At 33.1% G+C, this 16,272-nt stretch overlaps 1 protein-coding gene across 3 annotated transcripts in view; it reads left to right on the top strand.

The window, feature by feature from the left end:
- The window catches only part of MEP-1 (zinc finger protein MEP-1), a 110,726-nt gene extending 100,451 nt beyond the window's left edge, over positions 1-10,275 (top strand). For all 3 annotated transcript variants that reach the window (XM_072543914.1, XM_072543913.1, XM_072543915.1), the window contains one exon: positions 2,923-10,275. In XM_072543914.1, the coding sequence (XP_072400015.1) occupies positions 2,923-2,996 (74 nt within the window). In that variant the 3' untranslated portion in view covers positions 2,997-10,275. The remainder of the gene's footprint in view (positions 1-2,922) is intronic.
- Positions 10,276-16,272: the final 5,997 nt, after the last annotated feature.

Here is a 16,272-nt window from a genome sequence, read left to right as displayed (position 1 = left end):
AACCACATTGCTAAAAGAGGTGATACCAAAAAGTACATATCACAAGTGCTTCGAGAATTGGAAAAATCTCTTTCCCACAAGTATATTATATTTGATGAGAATTACTTTGATGGTAGCAAAATTGATAATGATGAATAAACAAAATTTTTTCAAGAAAACTACAATCACCTTTTGTTAAGAAACCTAATACTTTTAAGAAACTTGTATCGCTCGTATAAATAAAACTTTTTATTAATCGCAAGTATATGATGTATATTGGTAAAATGGTAAAAATACCATATTTCTCAGTAATTTTCTGGTCTGAAATATATTCGTACAGTTTAAAAATGCCTTGTCTTCAAAAGCCTTATGTCGAAATTTGAAATCGGGCCATTAGCTTATCAGTTTCAATGGTTTAACGCTACTTTGCAAATCTGAATTTCGTATATTGGTAAACTACTGTTTTTGATGGACAAAAGCAAAGCAAAGCAATGACTTGGTAAGTGCCAAGCTCATCTGGACAGATAAACGTAACCAGACCAATGAAATAAATAGAAGAATACGAATGGGATGAGCGACATTTGGAAGACTTTGTTATACCGTTAAAATGAATTATACTGATGACTCAAAAATAAAAAGGTTAATGGTGCCAACACCAGACTATCAATAGCTAAAGTGAGTCCATAACAGCTTTAAATTGCTAAAAGTCTTTTAAGCAACTGGCGCGAATTACAATAAAGTAAGTTTGGGCATTTCTCTCAAAAGAAACCTTGTATGCAGTTTGGGTTTAACTTTTTATTGTCTTTGATTGATGTTTCATTGGAAGTTACCCCCCCCCCCCCCCCCACAAGGGCGAATGTCTAGATTCAGAGGGTTAAGGGTCTAGAGAAAGATATTTTGATGATCAAGATTGGGAAACTGTTGTATTTTAACATCAAAGGAAATCATTTTATAAAGGCTTCGAATTGTTAAGAGAAGCATGTGAATCATTGCATCATCTACAATGTCACTAAGTTAAGAAACTTATTGAGTGAAATGATAATCAAAATTTATGTTAAAATTTTTTATTCAAAATAAAATACAAACACATCTAAATTGCGTAGCAAATTTCTAGGTAGAATGAAGTAAACAGAAACACTAAAAGACTAATTTGCTAAAACGAAAAAGCAAAAAAGGTAACGGTGGTAAGTTAATAAACGGAAAAAGATTTATTTATAATTTAAAACAATATATTCATTCATAATAATATATGGATTTCTAGTGTAAATGTTGAATTTAATGTCAATATTCAGACTAAACCAAAAGTATATTAATGATAACAAATACTAACTTTAAAATCCCGTACATTGAGTCAAATAAAATTAAACTTTTAGAAGAATTTTATTTTCAAATATTTTTCTTTTAATTTTAAAATTTGTGTTTTTTAAAATAGTAATTCCAATTACAGTTATAGGTTTATGAAACATCATATTATGTCAGACAAACGTTTCATTTTACAGGTATACTGTGGGACAAAGTTACCAACAGAAAAGATCTCTTCTGAAGATATTAGAAGATAACTTAGCAACGATTTCCTAGTAAAAACTTTTGATTTCTTAATATATATCAATTGGATGTTTTCAAAGACAAGAAACTATTTATAGTTAAATATATCCAAATTTTCGGTTATTTGCGTAGTACTTTTTAGTAAGCAAAATACAGACTACACACATAACATCTTAAAAGCTATTGCTAAACTAGTGGAAGGCTTTATATGAAAAATACTCAAAAATGGTATAATTTCTCAAAACATACAAATCGTCTTATTACAATATATTTAATAAGCTTTTTCGTTGTTACCAAAAAGGTAACAAAATATGTTGCGAAAATTGGAGAGGAATCAAACTTCTGAATATCATAAATAAATTAACAGCAATAATTATAAACAACCGATTGACAAACAGTGTGGAACCAATGTTAAGGAAGAAACAAACCGGCTTTAGACAAAGCCGATGAGGCATAGACCAAACTAACACATATAAAGTAATCATAGAACAGTCGCAGGAATTCAACTATCCACTCTACATATATGCTTTGTGAACTTTAAGAGAGCCTTTGCCACGCTCACGCATATGGCCGTATGGGAAGCACTACAGACAATAGGAATACCAGAAAAAATAATAAATCTCATCAAAGAACTCTACAGTGATACAGAAAGCACAATCCTACACAACGGCATAACATCTGACCCAATAGCTGCGCTAAACGGAGTAAAACATAGCTGTGATTTATCCCCCTTACTATTTAACATTGTACTTGACTCCGTACTAACAAATGTAAATTCTAATAGAGTAATATATTGGGGATTAACATGGGGGAAGATCTAGATTACGCTGATGATAGATGCATCTTAGCACATACAAAACAGGACATGCAACTGCAAGTAAAAATATTACGAGAAGAATCGAAAGGAGGTTGGTCTAGAAATAAGCATCAATAAAACTAAACAAATGGGATTGGGCACCAGAAACTACTTTCTGTAATATGCTGTATTTTAGGTACTAATGAATTATGAAGAATAAATAGTTAGAGAAATTCTCGTAATTTAATTCTAATCTTATTGTATTTTCTAGAAATTTGAGGGTTGTAAATAATTTAAAATATGGCGCTGTAGGTGGTCAATCTGACAATGAGAACACTGATAGAGAAAGCAAATGAGTACCAACTACTACTAAAAGTTGTTTTTATAAATGTACCATCCCACACAATGAATAATAATTCTATTATTGTAATATAAAATGTATTATTAATCAATTTGTTCAAAAGTAACTTTCTAATACCTATACTTACTGTGTCTAAGTAGGATTTTTTTTGTAGTGTAATAAATGTTCATGCACCATGCTTATGTATGTTCCAACATTTATGATAGTTTACATTTACATCAAGCTACGCATTATTTTTTAGATCCCGAAGCGACATCTAGCGGCAGTTCTCGTGCTGAACGTTTAGCACGAAGAAATGCTACCGAGGAAGATTGAAAGGAACTGCCTATAATGAAAAATCTAGCGTGGATTATTTTATAAAAATTTCTACGTTGCTAGTTAATTGTATTCTCTTTCAGAATTTTATCCATATTTTAGATATATTTTGAGATAGAGAGCTGACAACTGGCTATTGCAATTCCAAATTTATCTATTAATTGTATACGAGTATTGATCGTAGATTTTGGAAAAGAATTTACATATTTTGCTCTATGAAATATTTAAAATTGCGATGTTGTCAGCTCTTTTTCATAAACGGACCAATACCGAATCGGTAGTGTCTTGTAAGACAAAAGTGTGTACGGAAGTTTGGAATAAATGTCATACTTTTTTTAACAGCAGTTAAATCGAAACACCTGTGCTGTCAGAGTATTTTTATTTTCACAGAGTACTACTACTTCAAAATTACAGAGTACTTTTAGGAATTATTAGCAAATTTAAAATTTTTTTTAACTAATGTTAGGTTTTGGTTAATAGTAAATGCGGTTGCCAATTAAAATTGTTACATTGAATAGTAAAATTGTCACCAGATCACTGATTATATAGTTCTTTCCTTTAACTGTTATTAGATTCCTTTCCGTCTTCTGTCTTTAGCATTCGGTTTGGATCTTTTTAGTATCCGAAGAATTATTAATGCCATTTCTAAGTAGTTTTTGTCTCTAATAGTGCAAGTTTTACACAAATTGTAGGGTTTGACGTATTCTGATGATTTGTGTGGAATGTTGATCATGATTTTGATTTCTCTTTGTTATTAAGATGTTTCTTCTGTTTTTTTTATTATTTTACTACGTATCATGAAAGCTACAATAGACCTCATAGGCCGAGTGGAAGGTTGGTTAAGTACCCGCTCATATTAAACCTAGGCCTACGTATTATGAAGGTTTCACCAGGTTTTTTGTCGGATTTCTCGTTTTTTTTACATCTAGCAAAGTCTATACTGTATTTAACTAGTATATTCACTTGTTTAGTGAATAGACATGAATATGTTACGCTCTCGTCAAGTTACTTTTTGTTTTGGGTTGCGTTTATTTTACACTGGCGTCATTAAAAAGAGGCCACCTAAAATTTTTGGCATTTTTTAATTTTTAAGAACCCTACAAGAAATTGATCGTCATTAGATGTTTATGTAATGTTTAAGAATATGTTTTACAGTAGTATTCTTAAATACCAAATGTCAAAAAAAAACTTCTCCCAAAATGATGGGCTTCCCATTCTTCCATGGGCTCAAATCGAAAATCGAAGCTTCACACGATTTATTGGAGCAGGTATTCTGTTTCTTACTCTTCGTTTAAGTTGGTCCCAAATATGCTCAATTGGGTTCAAATCTGGGTTTGAGCCGGCCTATTCATTTTTGGCACACCGACGGTTTCCGGGTAATGCGTTACCATCCTGGCTACGTGTGGCCGCGTGTTGAAATGCATGTATGAAAATAAAGTTTTTGCCCACAAATCCATCAAAAGGGCATTGCATGCTCGTCTAGTATTTCGGTAATTTATCGGTGATCATTCAACGCTCCTCTATTAATAAATACGAGATCAGTACGGCTTTCGAATGAAATGCCTGCCAAAACATTACAGACCCTCCTCCAAAAGCAACACGTGCTCGTCGAACACAAACAGCATATCGCCCTCTGTAGGTTTGATGCGACCGTCTGAGCCATAAAGAACCATCCTGGACTTATCACTAAACAAAAAATGTTTCCAATCTTCTATCGTCCAATGCTCGTGGTCTCTAGCAAACTCAAGTCGGCGTTGTCGATGTGCTGCTGTTAACAAAGATCCTGTTGCTGGACAGCGAGCTCTTAAACCAAATTCCCTCAACCTTCTTCTCACTGTAGAAGTGCTTAACGTCCACCCGTGAGCACTTTGAAAACGGTTTTGGATTGCTCTAGCCGTAAAGAACCGATTTTGTAAGGAAGTGCGTTGTAAAGAACGGTCTTCTCTGGCTCTTGTGATTCTTCTCGCACCTGATCTTGGTCGTCGTTCGTGAGATCCAGTCTCTACGAATGGTTGGTATGTTTTTTGGACCGTACAACGACTGACTCCAAGCTGTCCGGCCACTTCTCTTTGACTCATTCCATTATCAATCAAAGTAACAATTTGAACAGATCTAGCAAATCTCTCAGCCATAGTTTTAAATTTAAAAATTGCACAAGTTCGCTTTTTGAACAACCAATGAAAGATTTTTGAAAAACAACATGTGCATTCTCCGAAGTCGTAAAACTGATATAAATTTTGCTAACTTATTACCCTTAAATGACCTGTCGGCACCCAATGGCTGTGCCTAAAAGGATTTCTGCATTGTGGGAGTTTAGTTAAAATAGAATAAATTGCATAAACTTAAAAATTTGTTTGATACTTTTGAAAGTTGATACTTTTTCAATTTAAATGCCGTTTATACTAATATGTGCTGGTTGTGTCATGTTCTTACTGAAGACCATACACTTGGTTTTTTTTATATTGATACTTATGCCATAATTGTTGCAAGCAATATTTATATTTGTAAGTAATCATTGTAATTCTTCTACTGTTCTTGCAACTAGTACAGTGTCGTCTGCGTATCGAATATTATTTACAACCTCTCCATTGATTACGATTCCTTCGTTTGCTTGCAAAAGGGTTTCCTGGCAGATGCTTTCACTATAAACATTAAATAGCAGCGGTGACAAAATGCATCCCTGTCGTTCTCCTCTACGTATTTCTATTGCTTGTGATATCTCATTTTCTATTTTGATGTTAGCTTTCTGATTCCAATATAGATTGAGAATTATTCGCAGGTCTTTATTATTTGTCCTTTCTTTCAAGAATGTCTCTTAGCTTATCACGCGTTTTCTAGGCTTTTCTTATTTCTTCCAAGGAGTACCATATTATCTACGTATCATAATCATAAGTGGCTCGACAATCCGTTGTGGATCTTAGCCTGCTCACAAAGAAGTCGCCACTCCTGTCGATTCCTGGCAACTTCCCTCCATCTTCTGACCCTTAGAATATGTAGGTCTTCTTCCACATCATCAATCCATCTTCTTCGTGGTCGTCCTCTACTTTTTGTGCCCTCTGGTTTGAAAATGTTAATCTCTTCGTGTATTCGTCATCTGACACCCTAGCAATGTGTCCAACCCATCTAAGTGTCTCTGTCTTAGACCATTATTAATGTCAAAAAACGTAGAGTTTTCTCCTTTAGTTCTTACGCATGAGCTTACGTTTTGCATTGTTAGTTGGATCAACTTAATCAACGTAGGTGGGATCCCAAAGTCTATCATTGCATTATATAATGCAGTTCTTTCCACACTGTCATGGCATCCAAATTATATTTGCTTTTGATTTGCTTTATTTTACCTTAACTGTCTTAATGTCGCATCATTATCATCATCATCCTGGCTTTGTGTGTGGGTACTAGCCTCCTCAAGAATTTCTCTCTAGTGATCCTTATCCATCGCCTTCCTCTGCCAAGCACGTAATGTCGCATATTACTATCTGCATTTGCTCCTCTAGAGGATTTTACCTCATTTATGATGGTTTTCCATTTTTTGGATATTAGGATATTGTGTATTTGGTTCTCCTCTGTCGTGCTAGTTATCTCCTATATTTTTTTACTTGGTTAAACTTACAAATATACTTTCCTCTATTATTTCGCATTTCTTCTTACTTGCTTTTACTTGTCTATATTGAATCTGACACTTGCAAACACATTACACGTTTACCTATGTAAATTATGCAAAGTTTCAAAAGTTTTCAAATACTTGCATCATACTTTAACATTTCGACATTTATTCCTTACTTTATAGACATACTGTAGTTACACACACCAAAAATGTCTAGGGATGTTTAATATAACTATATCTAACCTCTATAACGATATCTATAACCTCTTTCTCGTTCTGTAAAATGACTAATTTTAAAATATTAGGTTTTATACATACTAAATGGAAACAATAATGTTCAACAAACACTTTTTTGAACTATCTAGAATGTTATAAATATAATGGATATGAAAACTATAGTAGGACCTGATGTTGTGTATGAAATCTAAACCAATAGAAAAAGAAGTTTAAATGAGTGAATTTTACACACATTGAAATGAGTAAACCGAGTTTTTATATTTTTAAAATTAGGATACTGTGGAAATAATAATAAAACGAGCAGAACACACAACAAATATAATCACCAGTTGCAAAGGGTAACAATAATGATGATGATTTGCTGATAACACAACCTTCACCAGTATTCCTTAGGTTTACGTTGCTTCGTGGAAGTTCGTATTTCTCTGGATTGACTGAGTCAGCGGGCACTTAACTTTATTGTTTTGGTAAAAATTGTTTGGTATAATGAATTTTCTTATATTTGTACTTATTTATTTGCTTCCACCTCTCTGCTTATACGGAGCTAGATAGTTTTTTTGTATTTCTGTAAAATGTAAATTTTACATTTTTCCTTTTCCTGAAACGTTTGTTTATGGACTCATGCCTGCAATTTCTGTATATGCCAGATTCCGTTCTTTGCCTTAATCTTCTGGTTTATTATACCTTAGCAATTATCAACTCTTTAGGTCACAATATATTTCTTTATGCTCCCATAGTTCCAGTCCTTTTATTTAATTTTATTCTCCATGTTTTCAATTCATACAACACGTTCCAATTGTCCAAGTAACTTTTTGTACTTCCAATATGTTTTATCTTCTGCTGCAATGCTTTTTCAAACTTTCAAACAAACACAAACATTTAAATCTTAAATTAAATCATATATAACCAATATCATAGAGTAAACACTATCCGTACTACAATAATAGTTTTTTCTTGATATTTTTATGACTATCATGTATATACTTCATATTTCCGTTGTATATTTTAAGTTCCTGGCTGCTATTGCTGAGAAATCGATATTCCTATAATTTGTGTGGAATTCTGTATGATCATTATGTTGAAACCCGTTTTTTAACGTTCCCACCATTATGTCAAAAGGTTTCGTAGCTAGGATCCTTATTAGGCTCCTTGTTGTACCCCTAAGTCTGTATTGATTTTCTATATAGATCTAATCCCTACTTTAGAGTTTTTCACTGACAGTTTTCAATCTCGCAAGTGTTGCAGTTTGATTGACAAATCATCATCATTATCAAGGCCTCTCATTCCTGATGGACTATTTGCCACTCTTACTTAGAGCTCTTTGAGTCGCTTATTGCGGTGAACCACTCTGGATTCTTCTGTGTATTGGTTAAGTTTGTTGTTTGACTTGCCTTTCGTTACAATTTCCCTCCAGTTTTTCACTTTCAGGATTTTGATATCTCTAATGATCTGGTCCTCCCATCTCTCTGTAGGTCTTCCTATTGGTCTTTCAGTTTCTGGCCTCCATCTGGTAACCTCCTTGATCAGTAAGTCGTTTTTCCTTCTTTCTGTGTGTCCCAGCCATCTCAGTATCTGCGCTTTAATAAATCTTCCCCCTTCATTATGTCTCTTATTTCATGATTAATTCTTCTTCTCATTTCTCAGTTTTCCATTCTTATCGGGTCCATAATTCTTCTGAGAATTTTCCTTTCTAATATTCTTAATCTTTCTTCATATTTTTCTGCGGGGCACATTGTCTGACCTGCGTATGTAACTACTGGTCTGATTGCAAGTCTGTATATTTTAAGTTTTGTATTTCTGGATAATTTCTTTTCCTTAATTAGCCTATGATATATCCAGTATGTTTTGTGGTCTGCTAGTATTCGCTCCGTTGCTTTTTCACTTCACTTATTTTTGCCATTCACTATTACCCTCAAGTATTTAAATTGTTGAACTCTTTCAAAAGTGTAGTTTTCTGTCTTAATTTCTCTCGTCTTGTTAACTTCTCTTCTAGAGTAGATTAGATATTTTGTTTTTCCTTCGTTAATTTCTAGACCTCTTTTCCGTGCTTCATTTGCCAGGATTGTTAATGCTTCTTTTAATCTTTCCTTATCTCTTCCCATACGAACTATGTCATTTGCATATGCTACTATTTGTGTTGAGGAGTGGGTATAGTTCCTTTAATTCCGCTGGCCTTGATTGTTCCTTCTACTACTATGTTGCATAGTGTGGTTGACAGGGTAGAATCGTCTTGTGGCACTCCTGTTTCTATTGCAATTTAGTTTGTGCTATCTTCACTGTTATTTTAGCTCGTGATCCATTTGTTAATATGATTAGTTTCACCGGTACATCTTAATTTTTAATTTTATTAAATAACTTTCTTCCAATACAGCCAAAGCTAATCTGAAGTCTACGAATAGGGTGTGGAGTTCTATTTTACGTTCGTGGCATTTCTCGATAGTTTGTGTAATTATGTGCTTTATTATCTCTCATCTCTTCTGTTGCGAATTCTTCATTTTCAGAACTTTTTTGCATCTATATAGTTCTGTGAAGTGTGTTACCCATGATCCATTGTCAATTTTAACTACTGGTCTGCACTGTCGTTACTATTCTCTTCTAGGTCCTTTGACAACTCTTCCATCCACAGCCTCTTTTTGTTTTTGCAAGATTGGTCTGCTACTTTCTTTTTTATTTGTATTCATGATGTTCTTCTTTAGTTAATATCTATTTATTTCTTGCTTGGTTTTACTGTTTGATTTTGGTTTCGCATTCTGCAGCGAACCAATCTTTCCTTCTTTTTATTTCCCTCTGTCTTAGCACCTCTTTAGCTGAATTTAAAATGGATTCTATTATATTTTTCTATGTTTCCTATGTGTTATTTGATTCTGTTAGATTTTGCTTTAGGGTTACCTCATATTTTTTTCTTAGATTGACAAATATTATATTTTATTTTGAGTTTTTTGTTTTTTCAAACATTAAAGTTTCCCGAAAACTCACTACTGGTTATATTTCGTCCATTATTAAATATGTATAAAATTTATTATTAACAAATTAGTTATTTTCGAAAATATAAATAGAAATGTTAAAATATCCCTAGATATCGTTGATGATTGTAATTTTCGATTGTACTCATTTATCTTAAGTACTTTATTTATTTTAGTAATATGTGAGAAAAGGTTTTTTCAAGATGGTATGGGTTAGAGACAAAGAATACAGAATGTTGCACTATTTGTAAAGAAAACAGTATAGAATAGACTTATTACTATGTATGTGTTTTTTTCTCTTAGCGATTTTAGCCCTGTTTCTAAATACAGAATATAAAATATATATGAGCAGATTAAATATTTTTTTTCAGTGTTACTACTATATACGCAGTTATTTATTTGCCGTATTTATTTTTATATTGACATCAATTTTGTTGGATTTATAATCAATTCAAGAAATAAATTGTAATCCTAGTCTTTTTGTCATTATTTTCGAGTAAACGCTGAGTTTTAAGTACAATAAAGAAAATACAAAAATTTTATAGACGGATTGTTATTCTTAATGTTAAAACTTGGTCCGATAGATCATAGGTGAGTATGTCCGCCAGTCGTGCCGAATGAAGTGAGTTCTCTTTCCCTACAAGCAGAAAAATAGAACCGGTTGATCAACATATAGTGCAGTATCCAAAGTACAGTATAGTATACTATTTACAACACAGTATCTAAATTGTATGCACTAAATTCTGATAAATGATAATTAAGTTTTAGCGACAGCACTATTGCCAGGTTGTGATTGTAGATAATCTCTATATCAATAATTCACGTATAGTCAAATAGTCATAAAATAAGGGACTCGTTAAAGTATATACCTAATAAAACATGACAACGCTGACCAGTAGCAAAGAACAGTAGAGAATTGAAGCCGGAAGTTAGAGTGAGATATATCACTCAGTCTGGGCGTTTACCTGCTACTCACTAGCGTATCGTTTACATTTTGAAAATGTATATACAGTAGACTCCCTCTATAACGAGAACTGAAATGGCATACTAATTACCTCGTTATAAGCCGTATAGTTTTCTAAAACATTAACTTCCTATAGTGAAACCATTCGGAGCAATATAAGATGCTAATAAATATTGTTTGAATGGTGTTATTGAAAAAAAGTTGTTTGCTTTTATTGTCAATGAAATAGGTTAAAACAAAAAGAGTTGTTTACTTTTATTGTCAATGATATTCGTTAAAACAAAAAATCTGTACTTACATTTTTCTCCAACTGCATAATGTATAAAGCGTATTTTGAAGGATAACATAAAATATTGCTTTTGTAATTGAAAGAAGTCTGTCATTTTTAACTGCTTTAAATTGTCCAGTATTATTCTATCTATAAAGATATTTTCTAAAGATGTAAAACAGTTGTATTTATTGTAAAGAAGTTTATTGCGGGCAGCAGTTAAGTTTATTGCGGGGCAGTTAAAAGGGTATTTATTTATAACCACGGTTGGGTCAAAAACGTAAAAAAACACGTTTTTCAATCTTATTTTCTCTCGTTATAACCAAATTTGCCTCGCTATAGAGGGTTATAGTTCAATAGAAATTTCACGGGACTTCTAATGTACCTCGTTATAAGCGAAACCTCGTAATAACCGTGTTCGTTATAGAGGGAGTATACTTATGTACTAATATTTTTACCAAATTAATTTTTTTTATGTTTGTGTATGTATTGGAAACATAATTAAGTGTAGCTTATGTAGCTTTAAAATTTTAAATTAAATATTTTAATTTAGTAAATTAGCAACCTATGTAGGAGTATAGAAGAAGTAAGGATTTTAATTTAACAATGTATTTTACTTACTGACATACAGTACTATTAACACAATTACTTACCTATAATGATATCAGGCAATATTCAGTGGCGTAACTAGTCTGGCTGCGCCCCTATTCCTAGACTTATTCTCACCGCCCCCCCCCCCCCCAACCACCAAAGAAACTAACAACGACACTTCTCCGTACTTTCATACTTCCTGGATACTATTTCACTACACACGACATTGTACAAACTATGTCCAATTAGAGAAAGATTATTCAAAGAAATATAATTTATTATGTACAGTAATTTTAAAGTAGCTAGTAGCGAATATATAAGAAGTATTATGTATAATCGTAGTATATAGTCACCGGTTCAATATCTTCCTGCAAATTGTCCACCGCAAACATCTTTTTCTTCTACTTCACATAATTATGCCACTGCTCTTTAGATACGCGTTGGTAAGATTCTTTTATCAACCGTTCTATCGTTTTTTTCTTTAAAATCGACGTTGTTTGAAGCCACATACCTTTTCACTTGACTCCACACCATCTCAATCGGGTTCAGCTCGCAATGGTAAGGCGGCAGTCTCAAAATCTTAATGCCATATTTTTCCGCAATTGTTTCAATTTTGTACTGGTCGTAGTCGTCTCTAAATGCGGGCCACAGTATCCGGTAATTAACTTTTTAAGTAATCTTCCTCGAAGAAAATGTTCTTATCGATTAGCAAATCCTTGATTTGTCTTCTTTGTCTTTCGGCAAGTTTGGAATTAACGTCTTCTCAAACCATTCTTCATATAGATCCCCATCCATTTCGTCGTGGTAATTAGCGGTTCCCTTCTTGGCCAAGAAAGTTAATTCAGCCCATGTCACAAAACCAGTTTCGATTCCGGCATGAAGAACAAACCGAGGACATCTTTGGATTGGAGCTTTCAGTCTGAATGAGTTTGGCTGAAGCACCGACGTTAATCCAAGACTCATCGCTATAAACAAGGTTTACATTATCCTTCTGCCTCAATGTTTTTATTTGTCTGAGGTACTTGTGTCTCCAGGATATGATATCTTTTCTTTTCATCATTATCGAATCTCGACCTCTTTTACCATATTCAAAACCCATGTCATTTAGTAGCCTACGAAATGTGGTTTTTAAAAAAGCTGGTAGGTCCTCATTATCCTTTACTCTATTCATTATGCTGTCGCCGGTTGGTGGTATGTTTTCCAAAAAAAAAATCGTGAACAATTCTCCTTATTCGAGATTTCACTCCCTCATCGTAAGTATTCTCACGGGAATTGGAGTGGAAACTATTTTTCATCCTTTTTTGTATCGGTTTCAGTTCGGCTTGCTGGGCCTCTTCGCGGATGTCATAAATTTTGAGAACACTCACACCGCACATTTTCGAAACTTTTCCACAGTAATAGTCAAGCTGTCACCATTTTTTAAGTTCAGATGATAGTTCAATACATTTAACACCACGCGTTTTACTTGCACACTAAGAGTCATACCGATGCCGTAGAGTGAAACCCTCGTATTTCAATTTTTGTATAAAAAAAATTATTATGTTATTCCAATGAATACCTCGTAAGTTATTAGTGGAATAAAGATGGTTTCTCTATCTTAAGAGCAGTAACATCTAGTGACGTGAATGTAAACCACGTAACCATTTTGTAAAATTTAAATAAAACGAAAACCTTGTATGTAACGACGTGGTAATTGTTTTGTGTTAAACTTTGAACATCGGTTTATATAATGTAAGTTTTTTGTTTATCTAATTAAAAACTAGTAAATGCATGATACTTGTTTCATAATTTTATATCATTTAGTCTCTTGATAAAATACTTTTGGTATAAAAAATGTTTTTTGTTAAACTCTCTGAAAACCACGTATGAACCTCTTATTACATAATGAATGTTACATCCCACGAATGTTTAGTGTTTGACATACGAGTATTTCATGCATCCACTTCGACGATGTTCCGTATTATAAATACAACGTTACATTATTTAATTTCAGGTCATCTAGGGGAAAATCTATAGTGCAGCTAGCTTTAGCACAAAATGAATCGTCAGAAGATGTACATAGTGATAGAGATAATATCATACCCTCTACGTCTACAGGTGTTTGTAGGGCTTCCCCAATGGATTTATTTGAAGATGATGACGACTCTGATGCGATCCACTATTCAACTCAGAAGAAGAGACAGAATCGGAGTCTGAACCTGATGCAGAAAGACAAAATGTATCAAATGAAGCAAGACTAATACGAAGGTAAAACGAGCAAAACGACGACGAGCAAGTAAAGACAACTGGACTTCGGAGAAACAAAGAAATAAGGGAGAAGAATATTTTGGTAGACGAAAAACAGAACAAGGAAAAATTATTTTTGATGTACCTAGGGCTTCAAGACAACTGAAACCTCGATGTAACCACACAATTTCTGCATTCTTTAAATGCAGTTCTGTAAGTGATAATCTAAGGCAGAATATTTTTACTACTTACTGGAAAATGAGTCGTTCGGAAAAAAAGTGTTTTATAAAAGCACTAGTTTTGAAGAAGGAGGTTAAACAAAGGCATACAGATAATCCAAATTCTCGTATAGAGGCAGTTCCTTTCAGTACCATTTAAAAGATGTAGGCACCACCTTTCACGTTTATAAAAAACTGTTTTTACATACATTGGACGTTGGAGAATGGACCGTACATGCTTGGGTCGGTATTAAAGATAAAATTAACACAACAATAGATCCTGTCATCAAAACTAATGAGAACACCAATAGACAAAAAGTTTATGATTTTCTTGATAGTTTACCAAAACTGGAAGCACATTACTGTAGAAAAGATAGCGCGAAATTATATTTAGAACCTATGTGGCAATCAAAATATAAATTGTATACAGAATACTTAAACTTCCTTGGTATAAATAAGGAACAACAGCATTCAGTATCTAAATTTGTATTCTGGCAAATTTTTGATGAAATGAATTTATCTTTATTCCGATAAAAAAAGACCAGTACCATATTTGCTGTGGCTACAGAACAAAAAATATTACTGAGATTTTTTATAATAGACACATTGAGCGTAAAAATGAGGCGAGAAAGGAGAAAGACAAGGACAAGAAAAATCAAGATCCATCTGTAGTGGTGTTTACGATTGACATACAAGCCGTACTACTTAGTCCTTTTTTAAAAACGTCGGCACTGTATTACAAAATGAAACTTCTGGTACACAACCTAACTATTTATAATCTAGAAAATCATGACGGATTTTGATTTTTGTGGGACGAGACACAGGGAGGCCTTAATAGTGACGAATTTTGCAGTGTTTTGTATAATTTCATTATCCATAATATTGACAGAACTATAGTAAAAGAGGTAATTTTCTTCAGCGATGGTTGCACATACCAAAACCGCAATGCAATTTTATCTAATGGATTGCTTCTGGCGCCAGTAAAAACAGGATTAATTATTACTCAAAAGTTTTTAGAAAAGGATCACACCCAAATGGAGTGTGATTCGATGCACTCCACAATTGAACGACATCTAAGAAATAGGGAGATCTATTCACCATCAGGATACGTAGAAGTGTGTAAGACAGCTCGTACGCATCCTAGACCATACCAAGTAAGGTACTTGGAATACGACTTTTTCTTAAAATTTAAAGATATCCTTTATGTAAACTCAATACGTCCCGGTAACCTTGTTGGAGATCCTGTTGTAGTGGATTTGTGTGCAATACAATACCATCCTGAAGGTACGATGCAAGTGAAGAAAAAATTCTCAGATCCTTACGAGAATTTACCCAGGCGCATTAAAAAACCGGAAGCCTCTGACAACTTTATGAAATTATACACCAAAAGGAATTCTATTAAAATACAGAATTTCAATCATCTTCAAGAATTAAAGATGGTCATTCCAAAAGATATTCATTCATTTTATGATGAGCTACCACACTAACAATAAACTTTTTCTTAATTTTGTTTGGTTTAAGAATTTATCATGTTTGTTTCATCATAAAAGGTAATCAGTTTTAGTTATAATGCATTCTGAACTTATTTTTTTAAAAACTGTTAATAAAAGTTTACGCTTAATATTGTATTGCTTATTTTATGAATATAATAATTTTTAATTATGCATGAATTACTCGTATAAATACTAACTCACGTTGCGTGAAAATCACGTAAGTCACGGTACTACTCGATAGTAATGATTTCTTAAAAAAAGTAATGTGTAACCTAAAAAGGTATTGCCCTTTAAACATACTATCGAATAAAATATTTAAATTTTTCAATATTCTAAACCAAAAAACAGTTTTGTTTCCTGTAAAATTTGCAATTTTTGACATACGAGGGTTTCACTCTACGCCATCGATACGTTGTTTGAAATTCACGACAGATACTGGCAACGGCTACATGATGTAGGTACTTTCATCTCCGCTTTGCCAAAATGAAATAGAACTGAGCTTTCACAGTTTTTGCCAACGAGTTTTTAATCTAATGACCAGTACCCAAATCGGCAAAGAGACATGTTTGCTTTTGCGTGGACAATGGGAATTAAAACTGATTAGCTTCTTCTAATGACTTTGTGATCTTTATTTCTCAAAGAATGTGTTTACAATGGAAGATATTAAAAATTGATAAACATAGATAAGCTATTGACAATGAGTTTTTGATAT

The sequence above is a fragment of the Diabrotica undecimpunctata genome, chromosome 9, assembly GCF_040954645.1.
Source record: "Diabrotica undecimpunctata isolate CICGRU chromosome 9, icDiaUnde3, whole genome shotgun sequence".
In the NCBI taxonomy this organism is placed as follows: Eukaryota; Metazoa; Arthropoda; class Insecta; order Coleoptera; family Chrysomelidae; genus Diabrotica; species Diabrotica undecimpunctata.
This window is presented reverse-complemented; position numbering and strand designations above follow the sequence as displayed.